Raw genomic sequence first — 21,307 nt, 5'->3', positions numbered from 1 at the left:
TAAGCTCTTATCTTTACAGAGTTTGTACTAACAATTTAGTATTTTAGAAAGACTGAACTCGTAAAATTTGTCTCTTTGAAAGTATTAATCAGAAAACTTAGTCGTTAACAAAAGGAAGATTAAAATTTCTACTTTTTCAAAGATAATTTTGAGTACTTTGCCTTTTTTTAAAAATATAGCCATCGATTTAGTATTCATTACTTTTTTTAAGTTATCGATTTACTTTTTCTCAAAGACTACATATCATATTGAATTCTGTTGACCCTGAAAATTTCGTCCTTCTACCATCCAAATTTAGTCTGTTGGTTTAGAGTCTAGATTGTTAACTTGTTGTGGGTCTATAATTCATTCGCCATTTACGAGCGCTGCGTTTAGATGCAAATTTTTAAAGTCTTCATTTATCGTACGTCACAATATCCATAAAAATGTGTTCATTTTTGGATAATTACAATTTTTAAGTAAAAATAACTTCCAAATGCTAATAATAATTCAACTAACAAATACAAAAAAAAGACTTTTAAAGAAAATAAAATACGTTTTTAGTATGGTGCCCTCAACGAAGACACATACATTTTTCAAGGATTAGAATTTTTATGTAGGGATACTTTAGGAGTTGTATTAAATAATTCGACTGACTAGTACAAAGAAAAGGTTATTGAAGTACAACCTCCCTTTCTTTGAGTGTAACCCCGACTCGTGATCGGTAGTTAAGGAATGGCTAAGAATTGTATCTGTGCCGAAGAAACTCTAAGATTAGGAACCAACATACAATCAGTATCAGTAATTCTATGCTGGAGGGCGAATTTATTGCCCAGTGTAAAAGAGCGAAACCGCTTTGGTTGCCAATTCCATGAAGAAAAACATCTGAAAGTAACTTTTATCTAAGTTTGAATTAAGCGTTGAATAATCTATAAATCCCTGCAATATACACATCAATTATTTTTGAGTATTGTTTTATTGATTTTTCCTTTCGTAATTTTTTCTTATTCTAAGTAAATTCATTTCTAATTCTTTGAACACTGATAAAACTCTCATACGTTAAAACTTACTTTTATTTTTATATAACTCAATTTCTTATCTACTCGTGAACTTGGCAATAAATAAAACAATAAAAAATTTCCAATTAATAAGATGGTAAACTAAATAACAAAGTCACTTATAATTGAATTCTCAAATAATCTTTAACTAATAATAAGACTCGCAATCACCTATGGAGGGGTAGGTTTAAATAAATAAGTACAATTAATCATTCTCTTTCTTGGATTTATTCACTTTAATTTTAATAAGGAAATTATGTTTTTAAACGCTAGGTTTTTTACTTATATTTGTTTTTATGATTATCACAATTTTTAAATTAACAACTAAAAAGTTTCTATTTTATTTCAAAGGCTGCGAATCACTTCGAGATAAGTTAAATTTCGCGCTTGAATACAAAATGGATTATGTTTTAATTTTAAATTTTGCCAAAATACATTTTTAAAGATTTTTCAATTTTCCCGCACAAATTCTCTTTCACGTTGGAGGTTCCACCGAGAGTAGTACAGCCTCGGAATGTTAGTCCTGGGCTCTATTCCTATTCTGAAAGAGTCACGTAGGGTTTGGTCGTCCTCGGGGCCTTGGGTATCTGGATCAAAGCTCTAGTAATCTATCAAAGTATTTCGCCCAAAAAGCGCCGTAGCTATCCCTAGTATCTCAACTACTTGTTCGCTCTCTCTCTCGGCTCTTGCTCGTCGCGGTTAGTATCGGTGCACGGGAGCGTTCCAGGTCTGAGTAGGCAGCGGATCTTCGAATCCCAGGTTCGCTGAAAGAGGACGCGTTTCCCCGCACGTCACCATATTTTATAGTCGACTTGCAGATAATTAGCCACCGTAATCTACGCTATCTCTCTGCGCACTATCGATTATACATATCTGCCGATACTCCTTGCGCATATCTTATCTAGCTTCTTGCGCATACTTGACAGCGCATATTTTATGCTTCGCACCAACTCTTTAAATTTTAACTTGGCGAATTTGATATATTTTTATTAATTTTTTAAGAAAAAGTAAAACGAATAATAGGAAGAAAAATGTTATATTATAAATTTCTAGGTGATAAAGAATGCCTCCTTACAGAAGATTATGAAGAACCCAATATTTTGAAAATTGTCTAATTATTTTATTATACGTTTCAATTCCCAATTCCCCATACTGCATTCATACATGGAATTGCACATAAAAAACTGTCCTGTGACACTAGTAGTATTGTTTGTGAGCACCCTATTTTCCAAATTATTCAGAAACTAATTAACACAAACATTTTTTAATTGAAAAGATGGTATGAATTGAAAACTAAATACTTCTAATGTAACAAAATCCATACTCTATAACTTTACATTAAAAAACAAAACATTTTAAATAAAACAGCAGGAGAAAAATCAAAATCTAAGAAATACTCTCAGTCGTATTTCATCTCTTAATTTTTGAAGTTATGCTTATATAAGCTCGTTCTATGCTACACAGTAACGACTTTAGATTTATGACCTTGAGTAAATGTGTAACGAAAGTGAATTTTGCATTTTATCTCCTTCATGGCTCCACCCTGCCAAGCTTTGCTCCGCTTCCTTTGCCCCGTCTTGCCGAACCTGCCATCCTACTACACACCACATCTCGACGTCAAAGCGCATACATAAAGAAAGTAATATGTTATTTTAATTGAGTTTTGAATCTTTATTCTATAACTAATTTAAAAAAAAAAGTAAGTCTAGCCAAGTACCTTACACACTGTGCTATGGGCGACCTTCATTATTAGAGACTTCTTCCTTATTTCTATAGTGTATTTCGTAATTTATTTTTAATTTAAATATTTATTTACTGTTTATTTATTTATCCGTTTTGAGTGTATATAATATCAGTTAATAAATATTTTATTTGATTACATAGTTATATAATTATAACTAGATGATTTTTTCCAAAACAGTATAACATCCGTAAACTAAAATTTACCAATAATTTTTCCTCTTCTAATTCCCTAGGAATGTTGTTTTGAAAGCACTTGTGCAAGGACCAACGTGCATCTGAAAAGCAGTGTATCACCTGCAAGTTACTCGTTCCTGCAGTACAATGATGATTCATGTACCTGCACGCTGGCCTATGCTGACCGGAAATGAAAAACAAAACATCTTTCGATAACCGTAGATGCAAAAGTTTAACTGGGAACAGTAAAACTGAAGGGTAATATTAAAAGCAAACATAATCTTAGATTAAGATCAAATAACATAAAGTTAAATATTAGGATAGCTTAGAGTTAATACATATAAATAGGCGAAAATATTAGAAAAAGCTGGAATCGTTACAAGCAACCAGTACATACTACACCACTAGCAAGCAACTACATTACATATTAACTACGACAAGCCTGGTTAACAATTTTATTAACTTTCAAGGAATTACCCAATTTTTAGTATTCAAGTTCGCAAGCTCATGATTCACCGAGTAACCCTTTTTGCATCGCATTAATAGTTTTATAAGCACACTGGAATAGTCTAATTTGTATTCTGGTTAATTGATAACACTTTTTCCTAAATATAAAGGAAAACGGAAAGTTAACCCTTTCCCATTCCTTGGCTCGGAGATGTCGAGAGAGAGAGAGAGTCTGTACGCCTGCCTCCAATAGGGGTAACGGAGTTTCTCATTCCCTAGGGTACCACGAGACGACTCCCTCTCCAACGACTAGCAGCAGAAAAACATGTTGACTAAAATTTTACCAAAATTCCGCATTATTTTTGCAACACTATAAATATTCAAAACTACCGTTAAACCTAATTATGTTAACTGGCGACAGGCAAAGCACTATTATTCTCATCATTATTTCAACATTTGCTATTCTTATTATTATTATAACTAATACCACTAATATTATAATTATAAGTTATTATAGCAGTGGCCACCAATTTGGCGTTTAAGTAGTAGTATTGATTGATAAATTGTAACACACCGATCGTTTATTCACCCGAGCATTAATTAAATTGTTAAGCAATTTTCACAGCTCTTTTTGCAACAAATTCAATAGAACAAACGACCGGTGTTTAGCATTAGTAAATATTAATAATATGCTGTCTTAATGCTAATACTAAGTCATATTAAAATCCTGTAAAATTTGGATGTAAAAGAGAAAGGAAGAGCAAGAGTAAGTGAATCACCTTCCTTTCTCTCGACGCATGTAGGAGAGCGAGCCGGATGTGGGAAGTGCCAATTTCTGGAAGGCTGAACTAGAGCGGTTATAGCCAATTAGATTTTCAGCTATTGTATTTTCTTAAAAATTTTCCTTGGGCAAGTTTTCCTGCATCGTTCTCGAACCAGCACGTCACCAAGGTCCACTACTCCTTATAAAAAGGCCGAGAGACTCTCTTAATTTTAACTCCTCGAACAATAGACTGAGTAGTAAGAGTCCGCCTCTGCTACCTCCCAGTCTACCACGAGGTGAGGACAAAGTAAATTTTATTTTTTACCCTCTAATGGTTGACTGAATAGTTAGACCCCGCCTCTACTTTCACTCAGTCTTTCACGAGCACAATACATTTAAAATCTGTCGTTATTTGCCTCGTTTTACACTGGTTCGCCGTGTACTCCTATTTCATACTTAAATAAAAGTAAGTCTTAAAATCTATATCACAAATTTTTTTCATTCCCTCTTTTTCCGTTTTTACTCTTTATCGGCTGGGTCCATAACTAAACAAACGCGCACACCATTATCCACCACAGTATTGGTACCCGTGGATCACCGGGAATCACTAAGTTTGTTTTACGCACACACCATTATCTGCCACGGTATTGGTACTTGTAGATTGCCGGGAATCACTGAGTTTTGTTTCTTTTACGCGAACACCATTATTCGCCACGATAGTGGTAACATCAGAGCAACAACTAATCGGATTAACGCGAAAACCAGTACTTGCGACGGTATTAGTACGTCCAAATCAGGTCGCGAGTCAAATTACCATTTACCCCCACGCAACCTCTAGAAACGATACCTTTACCCCTAACGGTGCAGGTAGCATCTGCTCATATCGCGGACGGGATACCCTTCGGTATGCCGTTCCGGGTAAAATCGACCAACCTTAGATGAGCCGCGAGTAAGTGCATCGGAATATTGCACAGCAGTCGATTCTAGTCAAGTGAAACAGTCGTAGCCTCCTTTGCAAATACCGTGTCGTTAATTAGAACTACCCCTTTAGCCCCGTGTCCCATTTAAGTGTCCAGCGTGTGTCCTGAGTTATTAAGCGAAAGCTTAAACTCAAATAGTGCGTTGCGCCAACGTGACGTAACAATAGTAAAAAAAATTTTTTAGTATCTGTTTTCTATATGCTAATGAATTTTAGTTTTATTTTTAATAATTTTTTAATTTTAAAACTTTATTTATAAATTTGATAGGTTTATCTTTTCGTTTTCTATCATACAAAAAAAATTGGTAAATTTCCGCAGATCATTTCCTTACAATTGCAATCTTCTGTGATTCTTCCACAAGGTTACATGTTAAATTAAAGTTTTTTCAAAGTAAAAATGTAAAAATGGTACAGTTTACTGGTTCGCAATTTTTTGTGGGTATATTTTATGCTACAACGAACAAACGTTGACTGTTTCAATAATATCTATTAAAAAAACCTTTGTGTGATGAACCTCCTGAAGTGACATTCACTGGCATTTAGTATTATACCCTATTGATGATAAAGTGGTTCTAGAGAATGTTTATTGTTACCCTTTTATATGTACATGTATTGTAGGTATTAAAAACGTGACCAGGAATGAGTGTGTGACAGTACGTGATAGAGGCAAGGTTAAGGTTAGAGATGTAATCAGCGTAGGGAATGAGAAGTTGTTTTAATATCATTAAAAGATTTGATCAAACCTCACCCGATTACTGGATATCCTCATTTAAAAAATAACTGCACCACGTTCAATATGTCGTAGTTGGTGATTTAAAATATCATTTTGTAGAAGGTACTTACGTTCATGTATTGTTTGTTGTCGAAGTATCACTTCTCACTTGGGCACCCAAGCATCTACTGACTACTGGTTTTCTTTTCTAAATAAATACACAAAGTGATCGGTAGATAAGAATCTTTATTGAAAAACTAGAAAATGAGTTAGAAGTATAGTGTAGTGCAATAAAGTAAACTGAATAAAGTGTTATTATTAAACAAGTAAATGCATATTTATTCGCCCGTTCCCTTGATGCCAGCGTGCAAGTTGAATATGTAAAATTAATATCTTGAGACTTATTAATTTCGTAATTTTTACTATTTGTTCATACGTACTTTAATTTCAGATTCAATACTTTCTTATATTATTTTGTTATTATTATTACACTGTGACTCTTAACTTTCGATCTAGTATACATAGTAGCAAATAGGTATAGTATAAATGATTCTGATTCTAATTAGGATTGCTTGTACATATTTGTATACTGTCAACTGTCGTTACATTCTCCGCTACTAATGTAATCGATCAGATACGTCTCGATAGGCAAATATCCAACATTTATTGTGCTCTTAGATTCACTAACCACTATTACTATCTGTTTGTATGTGTATATATTCTATTAAAAATTTATGCTATCTTTAAAACCACTAAAATCATCAAAAGTTTTACTTTTTTCGTAATCCTCGAACAACATTAAAAAAATATCCACGTATGGCAAGTGCTCAGCTGGAGAGTATCATATTTACTCAAAAATTTTCGTTGGCCCTCTCAGTAAGCCAAAAAATTTGGAATCTTGTAAAGATCGTGTCATTTAAACAATTATGAAGCCACCATTTTATACATAACTTTCTATTCTGTACAATACTAAAAAAAATGCATTTAATAGAAAGTATGTAAGGCCCTATGACGCATCTTTTAGACCCTACAAATTTGTTGGCAGCTAGGAGAAATCTTATAATACCTCTTTATTTCTGAAAATTGTGCTTTTCATACACTTATACTGACACATGTCACTCGATACTTACTATGAATATTCTGTGGATAGAAGGTATTTAATGTATGTTGGTAGTATATATTTCGTTAAAATCTCACTTAATATATACATGTGAACATAATAATTTTTTTAACTACATTTATACTACTTACGTGTGAGCAAGATCTACAACACATCACATGTAGATCAGGTAATAGATTCCTGTAATATCGAGTCACAAACGGTTTTGGCCAGTTGACTATAACTACTGAGGAAGGTTCCATATTTTTTAACACAATACGACCAATTACTATGGTTGATGTCCCAATTTTTTCCTGTAATTCATTAACAGAATTTAACAGTTTTTATATTTTCTCAAATGTTTGAAACGTTTGGATGGAAGAAGACTTATATTCTACTTAGTTATACTAGGAGTGAACATTTAGAACTGCTGTCATAAAAAATCAAGGATAGTTTATGCATTTGTACTAAACAATAGCAACAATTATCAGAATTTTAGGCCCTATTCACTTTGAAAACCATACTAACTTGTGATTTTTTTTTTTTTTATAGAATTTTTATTAGTTAGATAAAATAGTACACAGAAGATAAAAAAAATACAAAATCATTTATTTCAGCGTTATGAAAATAAAATACAGAAACACTTCTTCACCTAACGGCACAAAGTAATTAATCAAGTGTTAAGTAAATTAGCTTTTCACTATTAAATTATAGAAACAATATACGCAACTCAAGCACTAACATACAAAAATCGCACCGGTGAGGCACTTAAATTCGTACTTTGGGTTTTAATGACGTGATGTACTTTCCTTAAGAATTTGAGTTGAGATTTTCATCAGAAATGATATACAACGTATGTATTTTGCTCAAAAAATATTAAAAAACTAGCTTAGCTCGCTAAAGGAAATGTATCTCAAGTATCAACAAATGGGTATTAAAAAATTTTTATGTAAGTTAACAAATTAAAATGTTAAGAAGAGCTTTCTTAAGCTCATTATTTTAACATATAGATTAAAGAAAGAAATTTTTTGCAAACTGGAGTCATACCTGCAAGAAAAATTTTTTTAAAAGATCTTTCACTACCTAATTCGTGAGACTTAAAAAGGACACATTTAAGTGTGAGGAAGTGGCTAAATAAAATGATTAAAATTAGCCATTTTTTATGTATCAAGACAAAATACTGAGAATCAGACAAAAAAGTCCAATAAGTAAAGCAAATGTAAAACTGTAATACGAAGAAAATCAGCCACGTTTAGCTCCAATCAGTTTAGTCATTTTTCCGCAAATTACAGAAATCCGTTTTTTAAGTCTATTTCTCAAAAATGCGTAACTCAAAGATAAAGCTAAGACAAAATGAGGTATTTTAATTTTCTAAATTTATAGTCAAATCAGCTGTAAACTCATTACAAATGGTAAAGAAGAGAACAAAAAATCCACAAACCTATTTTAGAGATGCAAAATAATATAGTGACATTCATGTTATAATTATATGTAAGCATAGACACCTAGTAGTTTAATAATACAAGGGGTATTTAAAGAGTTAGTTTCCCTAGTCTGACGTTTCTCTCAGATGCCACCTAGTGGACTCTAAGCTTAACATAGTTTTAGTTTAGGTTCTACTGATAAGAGCGGAATTAGTTTTGGTGGACAAGAATACTTTTTTCAGCATTTTGAGCTCGAAAATCATGGAGTAACTAGTGAAAGGCGTATTCGATTGTGCAGTAAGTTCGGTTATTGTTTTTTTTCACTGCATAAGAATTAAGCAATAATGAGATTCACAGTGACATTTAGGAGGCATTATTTCCAAAATATCGTCAATAGTCCATCATCTGTCTTCCTCAATAATTTTTCCGACCGATGTAATATCATCGTTCATAATAGCGTTAAGAGCTTGTCGTGGTTGACTCCACAGGTACTGCTATAAAAGAGCTTGCTACGTCAATGCAGATCAAGCAAATGCTTTTAAGTGCAGTAAAGCCTGCTCATGTTAACTGTAGCCCTAAAAATACTGTCATTATGGAAAGCCGTGGCATGAGTCAGCAGGCCTTCTCACACTATTCTGAGCATAAATGTGGGGTTTGAGGTGAGACCTGATAAAAGAATGCGTACACGTCTCATCGTTTATGATATTACTATTGACTTGAGGAAGGATGAGATCGTGGCTTGTATTGTCGCCCAGAATCTTAGCTCAGCAGGAGCTGATGATGTCAAGACGGTCTTTATATATCCTGTGGCACTAAAAAAGATACGCCCCTGTGTAGCTGAGATAAGACCGTAGCACAGGCTAGAGCTGCTGCAATGGCAGGGAATCTGTGTTAATTGATCCAGATGTTAAAGACCATATTAATATTGTACAGTATTTTAGGTGTGCTAGATGCGGTTATATTGCTGACAGGTATAATGAGAACCATTGCGGCGGAAACTATGTGGGAGTGTGTAGGAGCAAGAAGTGTATAGTGAGAGACAGCAAAAATTTAAAAGGTCGAATTCGCATGAAAGCTGTTAGTGCGGCGTTTTTTCATTCTGTATTAGATAAAATTGAATGTTCGATTCTCCGAAAGAAAGCTGAGCTTAAAGTCAGACTTATCGATTATAGATCACCTCACTGATGCCGTATTCAAAATTGGCTATATAAACGCTCAGTCACTCGAACCGCATTTTTCAGACACATTAAAAATAATTTTAGACACCAAGCTACATTTACTTGCAATAAGCGAGTCACGGCTTACTAACTACATCTACATCTACAACTACATCATCTAACAAACTTTCAATAATTTACTATAAATTAATATAAATTACTATGAGTGGACTATGTGGATAAAAGCGGTGGAGGAGTCACAGTGTATATGCATGATTCGACCCCGTGATTTAATGCACGGTTGTAAGTCAGTCTAATGGCTATGATAAGTAGTCAAAAAAATCAGATTATTTTTTGTCATGCGGAATCTTCATTGCACAAGGGTGTTTCTTGGAGTGGTATATTTTCCACCAAAAGGCGGATACTGGTCCAACATTGAGGAAGCATTGGTGAATTGTAACGTTCCGTATAACTTGGTAATGCTGGTTAGTGATTTGAACATCAACTAGACCTCCAACTCTACTACACACCATATTCTTCGTCTCTCACGAACGATTTTTGGCCTTGAGCCGCTCTACTTTTTACCAACGAATCACGTTAGAGAATCCCACTCAATCATAATTACATTTGTAGCAGTGCTCCATTCCGTGTAAATACTTGCATACAGAAGTTTTACCTGGGTCTATTGGGACATGACCTCGCTGTCACTCAAAGCACCTCGGTACTCACAGTGGCAAATTACCTGCTGATCGTTTCAGAATTTGGACATAAGCGCTTTTCGCGCTGATATGCGGTAGATAGACTAAAGCAAAATGCACAAATTAGGTAGTGCTACCAAAAAAGTTAAATTTATAACAAAAGTCCTGGCTGTATGACGTTTATGCCCCTTACCAGTTTTACACTCCAAAAAAAAAAAAAAAAACAGTCACCATAGCTTACCAAAGAGCTCCGTAACCTCATTCAAGCACATAACAGAGCATGATATGTCTACAAGCATAATAGAAGGACCCTGGATCATATGGCGTACAAACAGTTAAGGAATCAGGTAAAGATGACAATGCATATCGCTATAGTGTCTCTTTGCGCAGAGAAAATTGAATGCTTGAGGAGCTTGGCAAAGATGTGGAAATGCATGAGCAAGATGGGGGCTACTTTGGGAAGCATTGAACCAATTTTTTTCCCCACTAACTGCGATGAAATAAATATTTTGCAGGACCTGATTGTGTAGTGTCTTTGATAAATCCAAGACCTTTTGCCTTTATTTCTCCAGACAACCACTTCTCCTTTTTTTATGCTACGCCAGAGAGCGTTGTGTGGGAAATTTATTTGGTAAATTCTAATGCAGCTAAATTTGATAATGTACCAATAACTTACATCAAGGAGCGCCTTCCAGAGATTGCCAGTGCTTTTGCATATTTTTGACTGCTCACTGCAATCATGTGAGTCTCTGGATGCATGGAAGATGGCCATTGTTCGCCTCATGCCTAAGAGGAAGCAGCCAACAAAGTGAGCCATCTGCAACTGATTAACATCCTACCAGTCCCCTCAAAAATCCAAGAAACAGTAGCAGAAGAGCAGATCCTGCAGTATGTGCAACGCAATGACCTCTTGGACCCTTTTCAGTTGGGCTTTAGGAAGTGCTATAGTACTCACACTGCTGTTATTCAGATGATGGATGATATCCAATGACTGAGCTTTTCTGATTCAGCATGTGCCTGGGTTACATTATATCTTGGAAAAAGGTGGCAGGCGGTTGAGTGATGGGGGTCAAAGATCTCTGCCCCTAATTAGGGGCTTGGGTATACTGCAAGGGAGTGTCTTGGACTCCCTGATATTTTTCTTGTACATTAACGATGCCCCAGTGGTACTCAAGTACAGCAAGTACCACATGTATGTGGATGACGCTACCATCTACATAGATGATCGTCTCAATGAAGTTTCTCTCTTAATCAAGAGGATGAACGAAGACCTCGGTGGGCTCGATCAGTTGGCTATAACCGATGACCTTGCGATTCACTCAGGGAAGATGCACGTGGCTTAGTTAACCTCGCACAGCTTCATCAGCCAGATTCGTAAGATGGATCTCCTGTGGTGCGTGTTGGTGCCGACAAAGTCAGGCACGATGAGACAGTGAAAATCCTTAGCATAACCCTGGATAGTACTTTAACGTGGACGCAGCAGATCATCGAGACTGTGAGGAAGAGTTAGGCAGCATTATCTAAACTTCGGTAATGCAGTCACTTTTTGATGCCAGGGATACGCCTCCTTCTTGTTAAGTTACTGGAGCTGCCATACTATGACTATTGTGGTGGTTTAATTCTCGGACAATCAGCTGAGTAACTTCCGTAATGAGTCGTACCATGAATGCAGAGCCGTTCATCTTACAACTGGATTAAGGAAGTATGAACATATCACACCAACATACAGAAGACTTGGTCTCATGCCTTACAATGTTCACCGTGACTATGTCTGTATAAGTCTGCTTGCATCTACCTTAAGCTCCGAGAAGCCTTAATATTTGTTGAGGGAGTTCAATTTTTGGCCACGAAGTTCTGTTAAATCTAAGAGAGCTTCAGCATTAGACCTGGTTATCTCCAAGGTAAGAACGGAGTTCCTTAAAGGCTCCTTTCACGTGCGTACCACATGGCTATGGAATATCATGCTTGAAGAGATTTACATTGCCTTTAGGGACCCTTGTTTCTAAAAAAAAATTGGCTGTGTTTTTTATTGCATGAGCATTTTAATAAACTTTGACTGCTGTTGAATTGTGATATTCGTCAGTGCTGTGATACCTTATTTTCATCCACTTTTCTGTTTAGTGTTTTACTTTACGGTCTTATTCTCATAACTACCATGATTTGTTATTATTCCTTTTATTTAGTACCACTTATTAGATTCTCATCACTTCTACCGTTGCTTGAAGTCTATATTGTTTAATGTATTTATCCGTTAATCAATTAATTACCGTTCTTGATGTTATCATCGTTATTTTTTAATTTCTGCTGCTCATTTTTATTTTATTACATTCTATTTGTTAAATCTTATCATCATTAGAATTAATACTCTGTAAAGCTGGCAAACATTGTTCCTGTATTAAAGAGATTTTAATTTTACTAACATTACACTGCATTGAAAATATATGTAGTCAAGCTACTAAGAGCTTTAAGCCCTTAGCTGCCTAAAGATTCAAGTCAATTCAAACTCAATTCAAAGTCAACTATTTTTTTTTAATACATAATGAATAAAGTATATAAACAATGTAAAAGTAAAAAAGAAATCAAGTGAACTTTAAAAAGAGCAGTAAATTATGGTTTACTATGAATTATCACATAAATTCATACATAAAAGAGTGATTTACTCGTACAAAAAAATTTTGATATCATTAATAAGTTTCGTTAACATAAAATCTAACAACATCTCGAAAAATTGATGAACTGATTTGTAAGTAAGTTTTCAATAGCAATTTTTTTTTCCAATAAACATACTAATTACGCTGATAATGTATCATGCTTCATAATACAGCTCAGTGCTCAAAGAAAAAATTACAACTGACATTTGATACCTTCGTTAAAAATTTCTATACCTCTTTAAAATTTTCTTAAAAAGTTCTATCGGTAAATGAATTAACAATGAAAATTGGATAAAAAAATTTTTTTACAAATGAATAAAGTCATAACAATGACGCTGCCAAAATTTGGAGGTACGAGGGTTCCTAGGAGCCAGGTAATTAATATTCATACGTAGCTAATTTTTACTTGTACACTTATGGGCTGTTGTCTTTTTAAGCGCTTCTATTTCGTTTACCTCGCTTATTAACAATGAACTTAAGATGAAAGTTTTATCAATGATAAAAAAATATCTTATGATCGTATTTAATTTTATTGAACATCTCAAGGGTACTAGTGAGAGAAAAAATTAATTAATAACCAAGGTATAAGCTACAAAAGGTTATGCTGTCACAGGAAAGATAGAAAGACAGACGACATATTAAACTGTAGAGAGCATCGCATGGACTATAGCAAGGAATTGAATCTCCTTAATTAATAATTAGTTAAAAATTTCATGTTTTTATCTAGTTTTTTTATCTTGAACGTTAACATCTGTTACATACAGAAAAATTTAATGAGAAGCTAAATTGTTTGTCAGGAGATGCTTTATGTGGTAGAATTCTTTTTAATCGAAAAATTTTTGGTTGTCATGTCGAAATTAAAAACAACCACGGAAAATTTTATTAGAAATTTCGTATGATTTTATTACTTTCAAATATAAGTTTACAATCTCAACTAAACTATGAGAATAAATAGTTTTTTCGAGAATAAAATGCTTCTTGTCCCATTGTTAAATATCAGTTGGTTTTTGTTCAAAGAACCATCTAAATGTAAAAGATCAAAACGTATCATCGCAGTAGAAAACTTTTTTGTCTACTTGGTAAAAATTACGCCATTAAACGTAAGTACATTTTGATCTGAAAAAAAAACTTTAGAAATGTGTTTTTTTAAATTTAACGTTGCAAAGAACGATTTTGCAATATAAACAAATGCCTTTACGTTGACATTAAAAAGCACGATAAGAAAATTATTTAAAAATGAAGTGGCAAAAAAAACGAACATTTGATATTTTGTTTAGTTACAGTAAAATTGGCGGTAATTTTTAACTAAAAATTTAACTGTAAATTTTCTATTGTAAATGGAATTAAGTGCACATAAATGGTAAAAGTAATAATTAGCTTCTCTAGAAAAGTATAGTGATTTTCTTCAGAGCAAAAAATCAGGCATATTTTGTTAACAGATATAGGTATTTACTAGTACAGCAAAATTAATTTTGTTTTTCTCGTTTTCTGTGGTTCATGAAAAACATTCATTACCTCTATTTTTATCACTGTCATGGCGCAGCCACGAGACGTTCACGGGAGCAGGGGGGGGAGACGGGAGAGGAGGAGCGAAGCGATGGAGAGCAGAGCGAGTCGAGTGAGACTAGCTTGGGAGTCGGTGCGAGGCGGCAGAGTAGCACGAATTTGAGTGATCGGAAAAGAGGTTAAAGGCGCCAGCAACCGTCGGTAAAGGGAGAGAAATCCGAGTTCAACGTCATCCAAGTACCCGGAGGATCTAGGTCACGTACGCCAGATTGAGGCTAAGAAGTTTGGCTGGTGGAGACGCCCACCAGTTCCTCCCTCAGGATCAGGAGATACTCAACATTGTCCGTCACCTTCAACGCCTGCGTTCAACCAAGTAAGTTAGTGACATTGCTTGCGAACGCGTTTTTCGGTACGATTCGCGAGGTCTACCCGTCGTGTAGGGATTGAAGTGCGAAAGAGACAGCAGTCTCGTTAATTTTAGTTAATTTTAAATATTATTATTGTAAACATAATTTTAAATTTTAGTTGAATTGAAAGTTCGTTAAATATTAGTTAATTTTATATTTTTGCTCGTTGTGGTATACACACACACCCACGTGTATATATATATGAGCGTGCGGTGGCTCAGTCGGCTAGGTCGTGGATTGGCATGCGGGAGACCGTGGTTCGATTCCCGGCCAGTGCGACTTTTTCAGGCAAGTACCTCTGTGACTTTCACATGTGTTTTTTCACCACGCAATACTCTTCAAGAAGGGTTTTTAGGCGACCTTCTCACAGCAAAAATTGCCGAATTTCCCCCTACCCCCCTCCCAGTAATGGGAGGCCTCCCATCCCTCTTCCCTTCCTTCTCCAGAGTGCTATGTATATGTATATCAATTTGCATTATTGAATCTTCAATATACGCTATTCTTTCTACTTTAATTACAAATGCTCTAGTGTTTAATTATTCAGTAAATATATGTGTATATTATACCCAACCCGAGAATCCCGTGTCAGCGTACCTCTGCATGTAATTAGACTTTCAGTGTTACCTCTTGTCCTACGTATGCGTGCTCTACGAGATCATCACCGAGATCCCGAGGCACTGGACTACACCTATATGTATAGTGACAGAGGCGTGAATGCAGGTAAATTGGCCTGTGGGTTCAACAAGAAGTATTGACGAAGGTTTCCGGGCCTAACCGCCCGATCGAGATTTAACTTGGCAGGTCGTGAGGTCACGTCCTGTTCCTGACGTTATTTCCCCCCATGCACCCCTTTACATCACATAGGTCTACATAAACTCGTTTATACGTTATTCGAAAATGGGTGCTTCGTCGTTAGTTTAATTACCTCCTAACACTTCAATTATATTTGTTTTCAAAGGAATCTCCCTGTTTTCATCATCATGATTACTATCTGCAAGTACTTGAACATTTTCAATGGTGGCACACACAAATTATTTATAATACATAAAATTTCGTCAGATAACCAGAACTAAAATTTTAGAATCTAGAAAAAAAATGTTTCATAGTTCAAACTATACTTTTGACAAGTAAATTACTGTTGAATAAAAAAAAAAATAATAATAATAATAAAAATAATATTAACAACAACAATATTAGTAATAACAATAACAACAATAATATAAATATATATATATATGGAGCGCGCGGTGGCTCAGTTGGCTAGGTCGTGGATTGGCACGCGGGAGACCGTGGTTCGATTCCCGGCCAGTACGACTTTTTCAGGCAAGTACCTCTGTGACTTTCATATGTGTTTTTTCACCACGCAATACTCCTCGAGAAGGGTTTTTAGGCGACCTTTTCACAGCAAAAATTGCCTAATTTCCCCCCACCCTCCCATCCCTCTTCCTTTCCTTCTCCCAAGTGCTAAGTGCGCATAGTAGTGCCTTTAATAAAGGAGCCATACGTAGAGCACTCTAATATAAATATATATGTATATATATATATATACATATATATATGTGGATAATTTACAATTAAATTCTTAGTTAAAATATTAAAAATTTTGCTGTAGTTAAGAAAACCATTAAATGCTTATATTGTCACGTACAATATGCTAGACGTATTCAATATGGGTATCAAGTCATCAAAACTTCATAGCAAAAGGCTTTGAAAGGTGATATACGCAGATAGGCAGGCAGTTGAGTTCACAACAGATCAAAGAGAATTCAAGGAGTTTGTTAGGATAATACGGTAGTAAAGCATTGGCTTTTCGTTGCAACTACGCTGGAAGGAGAGAATCAGACCCAAGAGATAGTATGATACGTGCGACTTCTTACATAGACAAAAGATTCTTATAGTATATCTTCAACCATAAGTTAGTATTATTATTTATTGTATGATCAAGAAACTCATGTTTAAGATGGTGTACTGAAATGGAATAGAGATCTAGATTTTTTTTTTTCATTTTTGTCTTGTGCGAGAAAAATATTAAACTTCTTGAAACGCGAGAATATCGGTTAATAAAGCAGTTTGATCTTACAGCAGTATTAAAATAACAAACCTTATGGTCTGTTTGTAACGATTTCGAAAATTACTGATCTAGTCTGTCCATAATTTTGCACAAGATTAATTACAATATTCAAATGTTTATATGTGCCATGGACTGTAATAAAGAGCAGTAACATGATAATCGCAAGATACATGAATGTTGAAGTTAAAGTTAAAAATTGAACCTATTGGAACTCTCACGATGAGAAAAATTGGTAACTTAGTCACCCCGCAATTGGCTGTAGTTTGTGCAATATTTACCATAAATACTCATTTTTCCATGCACACCCAAAATTTAATGTTATTTATCGAATAATTAGAAATCATAACTGACAATGACTTAACAAATCCGAAGTATAAATATATTCATTTTCAAGTTATGTTGGTTACTGTAATAGCCTACAAAAACGTATTTTTCTTACTTTAAACATCATTTATACCACCACTTAAAAGTAATCATCAGTTTTCAACAGTGATTCAACTTTTAAATTGATTCACTGATGTTCTACTAAAAAAAAAAAACACTTTGTAATGTTGCTTTATTTGGCTGTATCTTTTACTCTTGGTACAGCGTCCATAAGACATTATCAAACTAAGAAGATAACGTTACGAGATCTCACTACAACACAGTATATTACATGTAATACACCCAACAAATAGTGTTTAGTATACGCTGCCTCAATAATGCTCGAAATTTATTTTTTACCTTAAGTTTAATTTTTATTTTCAAAGATTGTTATCTACCAGGCTTTGTTATCGTCAAACTACAAATTCCAAAAAAAATCTTGACTAGAAATGCCGTTAATTTCATTATTAAGAGAAACAAGAACGTGATATGCTCATTTCCAAGGTTCTCCAATGTTTTATCTCAATTGGCTGAAACTTTCTCACCCTGAAGTTAGTTACATGTAGGAAGTCATCGATAGCAGACACGAGAAACAAAGAGAGAAAGAGACAGAGACTAAAATCGGCCGTTGAAATTCAAACTCGACCTGGCTTTGTTTGCTTTATATATAAGTATATTGCCGTGTGCGTAGTGTGTGCACGAGTGCATGCATACACGTATGAGTGTGTGAGACTTGTGTATAAAAGTATGCATAAATGTGTAAGTGTGTACCATCTCTACTGTCAGTAGTTAGTACTGTTTTTTCTACATCTTATGTAGGTTTTACTGTGTACATGTGCGCACGTAGGTGTTAATATACTCAGTTAAACTGTGAAAAAGAAATTTAAAGCGCAAATTAGCTTTTATGATATTATATATCTTTACTGACACTGATAACAGTAAAAATAACAAAATGTTTTTTTAATTAGCGATTCAATGTAAGAATCGTGTCTAAATTTTCTCGTGCTCATATTTTATAGACGGTAGCAGATACGAAAAAAATAAAAATACCATCATGCAAGGCAGAAAATTTTCCATCGATATGGTATTTTACTTATCTTCTAACACGCGTAAAATTAAGAGAAAAAATTTGAAAAGCATTTTTTTCACTTGCCGTAAGCTTTTTTAATTTTTAAAATCAGGAAAAAAAATTTAGACATATATAATAACACTATGCTTCGCACCGTCTGCTCAAACTTGCATGTAGCACGATCACGGTAGTTAATGAATCCTTAGGCAACCAAGTACTAACGATGAGTAGCCCAACTATTTTTTTTTTTTCATATCCTTATTGATATTGATTTATAATGATAAGTTCTAATAATGACTGGCCTAACTATTTTTTTTGTTTGCACCGTAATTCAATTAATTTTTAGGCAAAAAAGGGCCGATTATAATAAGCCTAATATTTTTTAAGATTAACGCCATAATTAAATAAATTTTGAAGCAAGTAAGCAGTGCCAAAAAGTGGCTCAACTGTTTTCCAGAAAAATTTTACAGTTGAATTAGTTTTTTACGTGAGCAGGCGGCAAAGGTGAGTAGCCAAACTATTTTTTTCCTTGTGAACGATAACTAAATGAGTTTTTTGATAAGCAAGTGTGGGCAATTAGAAGCCTGTTCGTTTTTCAAATTTTTATAGTAATTAAATAAATTCTTTCGCAAGTAAACACCAGAAATAAGTAGCACTTTTTTTTTACTTTTTTTTCTAAGTTTATGCTTAAGACAGTAATTGCTGATGATAAATATAGCTCAACAATATTTTAATTTTGTATAGTAATAAATTGTAATAAACTGTAAAAAAGTTTTAAAAAATATAATAATGCTGAAAAGTGCCAAGCGTTCCTGACACCATAAAATACTTATTGGTCGAAAAGGATGGTTCATTTGCATTTTTTACGTTATAATAAATGGATAGGGCTACGTGTTAAAGCTGTTTATATTTAAAACTGACAAACATATGTAAATGAAAATTGGTTTTTTAATCTCAACACTTTGTTACCAAAGCACAAAACTTCTGGAGCCTAATCTCTTTGTTTTTTAGAGCCACGATGAATACAAATACATATTATTCTACCTGTTTCAAAAGCTAAAAGATTTAAGTGATTACTGTCAGGGTTATAATGGAAAGCTGACCTCTCACTCAGTAAATTCTTTGTTTGTTGATTTTGACGCTGATGTTTCAATCTCAATAAATGTTTTGCGTTTATTTTTTACGCCAAAAATTGTATGCATTTGAAGTTTTCCTTCCAATGTGCCATTTTGTGACTACAGGATTTGTTAACTTTTGTGAGCCCTAAGGGCTGTTTTTTTTCCACTTTGTTAATTGTAATATATTTGTTAGCAAAGTAGTTCGACGTTCGATGGCCCAAGGACTTTTTTGACTAAAGGTTGGTGATCTAAGGTGGGGAGATTTGTTCATGACGCTTGTCTGTTGGAGACTGTCCCGTTTACTTCTTCTTTTAGTCCATTTCTCCTTCATAGCTTTATCCAGTGTTGGGTTCACCCAGCACATACTTCAGATAGGATCGGTAAGTCCTGGTTCAAGTAGAGATTGAATGTAAAGACTTAAAATAGCTCTGAAAAGGACTGATAATAATACTTCCAGTCAGTCTTTATTATAATTCTCAATGATGGATAGCTAGCTAAGATTCGGGTAGCTTGACTCTTACCTTCGGAGCCTCTGCGCACGATGGTCATGCCGGAGGAAGGTATGCCGTTGGCTAAATAATATCTTGTCTTCGGGTTAATTAATTTTTAATTAGTTATCACTAGCACTTATTTTCTCAATAACTAATTTAATTATAATAAACCAGTGGACAGTTGGTGCTAGGGTACCCAAATGAAAAGTTATACTTCTATAAAATTATATGTCAAATAATTTATGAATATAACTACAACTTCGACGAAACCGCATGTATTTCGTACGAAGGTAGTGAAATTATCAGAGTAATGAGTATATATACATTTATTGGTTGTGGTTTCAATGAATATTTAAATATTTAATAACTGAGCAGTTGAGAAGCAGCGTTGGTTCAGTGGTAAGCGTACTTATTACTGATACAATGCTGTTCTAGGGGTCATGGGTTCAATTCCCGGTGAATAAAGATTTTTTTCAAAAACTGTTTCCATTGGAAAAAGTTCCTATGTGACCCAGGCTGTTTCAGGGTAGGTTTTTCCTTGGAATTTTCCTTCAGAATAATTGTACGGTTTTTTCTTTGCCCTGCAGGTCTTCAAACCTGGGTGAATGCAAAACAATGGTAAGGGTTAGTGGATCCAATGCGCAAGGCAGGGATCGCTGGCCTTACCGGTGAGGAGTGGTCCCTGAAACATACAGGTTCTCCGGGGATGCTAATTAGCCTGGATCCGATGCTTCGCCAGAGAGTACCGGCTCAACCAGCGAGGAGTGGAAATCCTAAAATATGAAATCCTCTCCGGGGAAAGGCTACACAGTGGCGAGTGGACCCGATACGCCATCGGTGTAGAGAGTGTCAGCTTAACTGGCAAGGTATTTTACCGGAGATACTCACACTGTGCCCATGGATTGAAGTATGATATTAGGGGAAAAGGGTGAAAATTGGTGAGGCAATACACCCCCACACATAGGTGGTGAGTGGGTGGCCTCAAAGACTAGGCCAGTAGGCTGTCGCGGTGACCCGGTAAGTAAATAAATTTTAAAAAATATCTTAATAATCATAAAAAATATATTATGGCACAATACAGTATAAACAAAAGATAGACTGACCTGTATAAGACTATTAGTGGGATCGAAATTAATTTTTGGCAATGAAAATTCAGACTAGCTCGAAAAAAATATGTTGTAGTGTGTGTTTCCACTAAGGCTTGAAAAAAAATTGCAAAAATGGTAAAACAAGGTGTTTAGCGTTGGAAACATACAATCAGTCTTTGAATAAAAAAAAAAAATTTAGAAGTATGCGTGGCAAAATAAGCTCTGGTCGATCCCAATGGATGCAGTGGTTTCCCCGCAAAATATATAAAACCATGTTTTTTGAGCCAATATTCGAAAATTAATAATTGCT

The 21,307-nt window shown here is 34.6% G+C and overlaps 1 protein-coding gene across 1 annotated transcript in view; it reads right to left on the bottom strand.

The window, feature by feature from the left end:
- Oseg1 (intraflagellar transport protein Oseg1) overlaps positions 1-21,307 on the bottom strand; it is a 563,616-nt gene that overhangs the window by 173,758 nt on the left and 368,551 nt on the right. Inside the window, exon 13 of the mRNA XM_089598273.1 lies at positions 7,107-7,268. Within this exon, the coding sequence (XP_089454399.1) occupies positions 7,107-7,268 (162 nt within the window). The remainder of the gene's footprint in view (positions 1-7,106; positions 7,269-21,307) is intronic.

Source organism: Copidosoma floridanum, unplaced genomic scaffold, assembly GCF_036245765.1.
Source record: "Copidosoma floridanum isolate Cflo_tuat_1 unplaced genomic scaffold, Cflo_Japanese_pri ptg000006l, whole genome shotgun sequence".
NCBI classification, from domain to species: Eukaryota; Metazoa; Arthropoda; class Insecta; order Hymenoptera; family Encyrtidae; genus Copidosoma; species Copidosoma floridanum.
The sequence above is the reverse complement of the archived record's forward strand: the minus strand, read 5'-3'. Positions and strand labels throughout refer to the sequence as shown.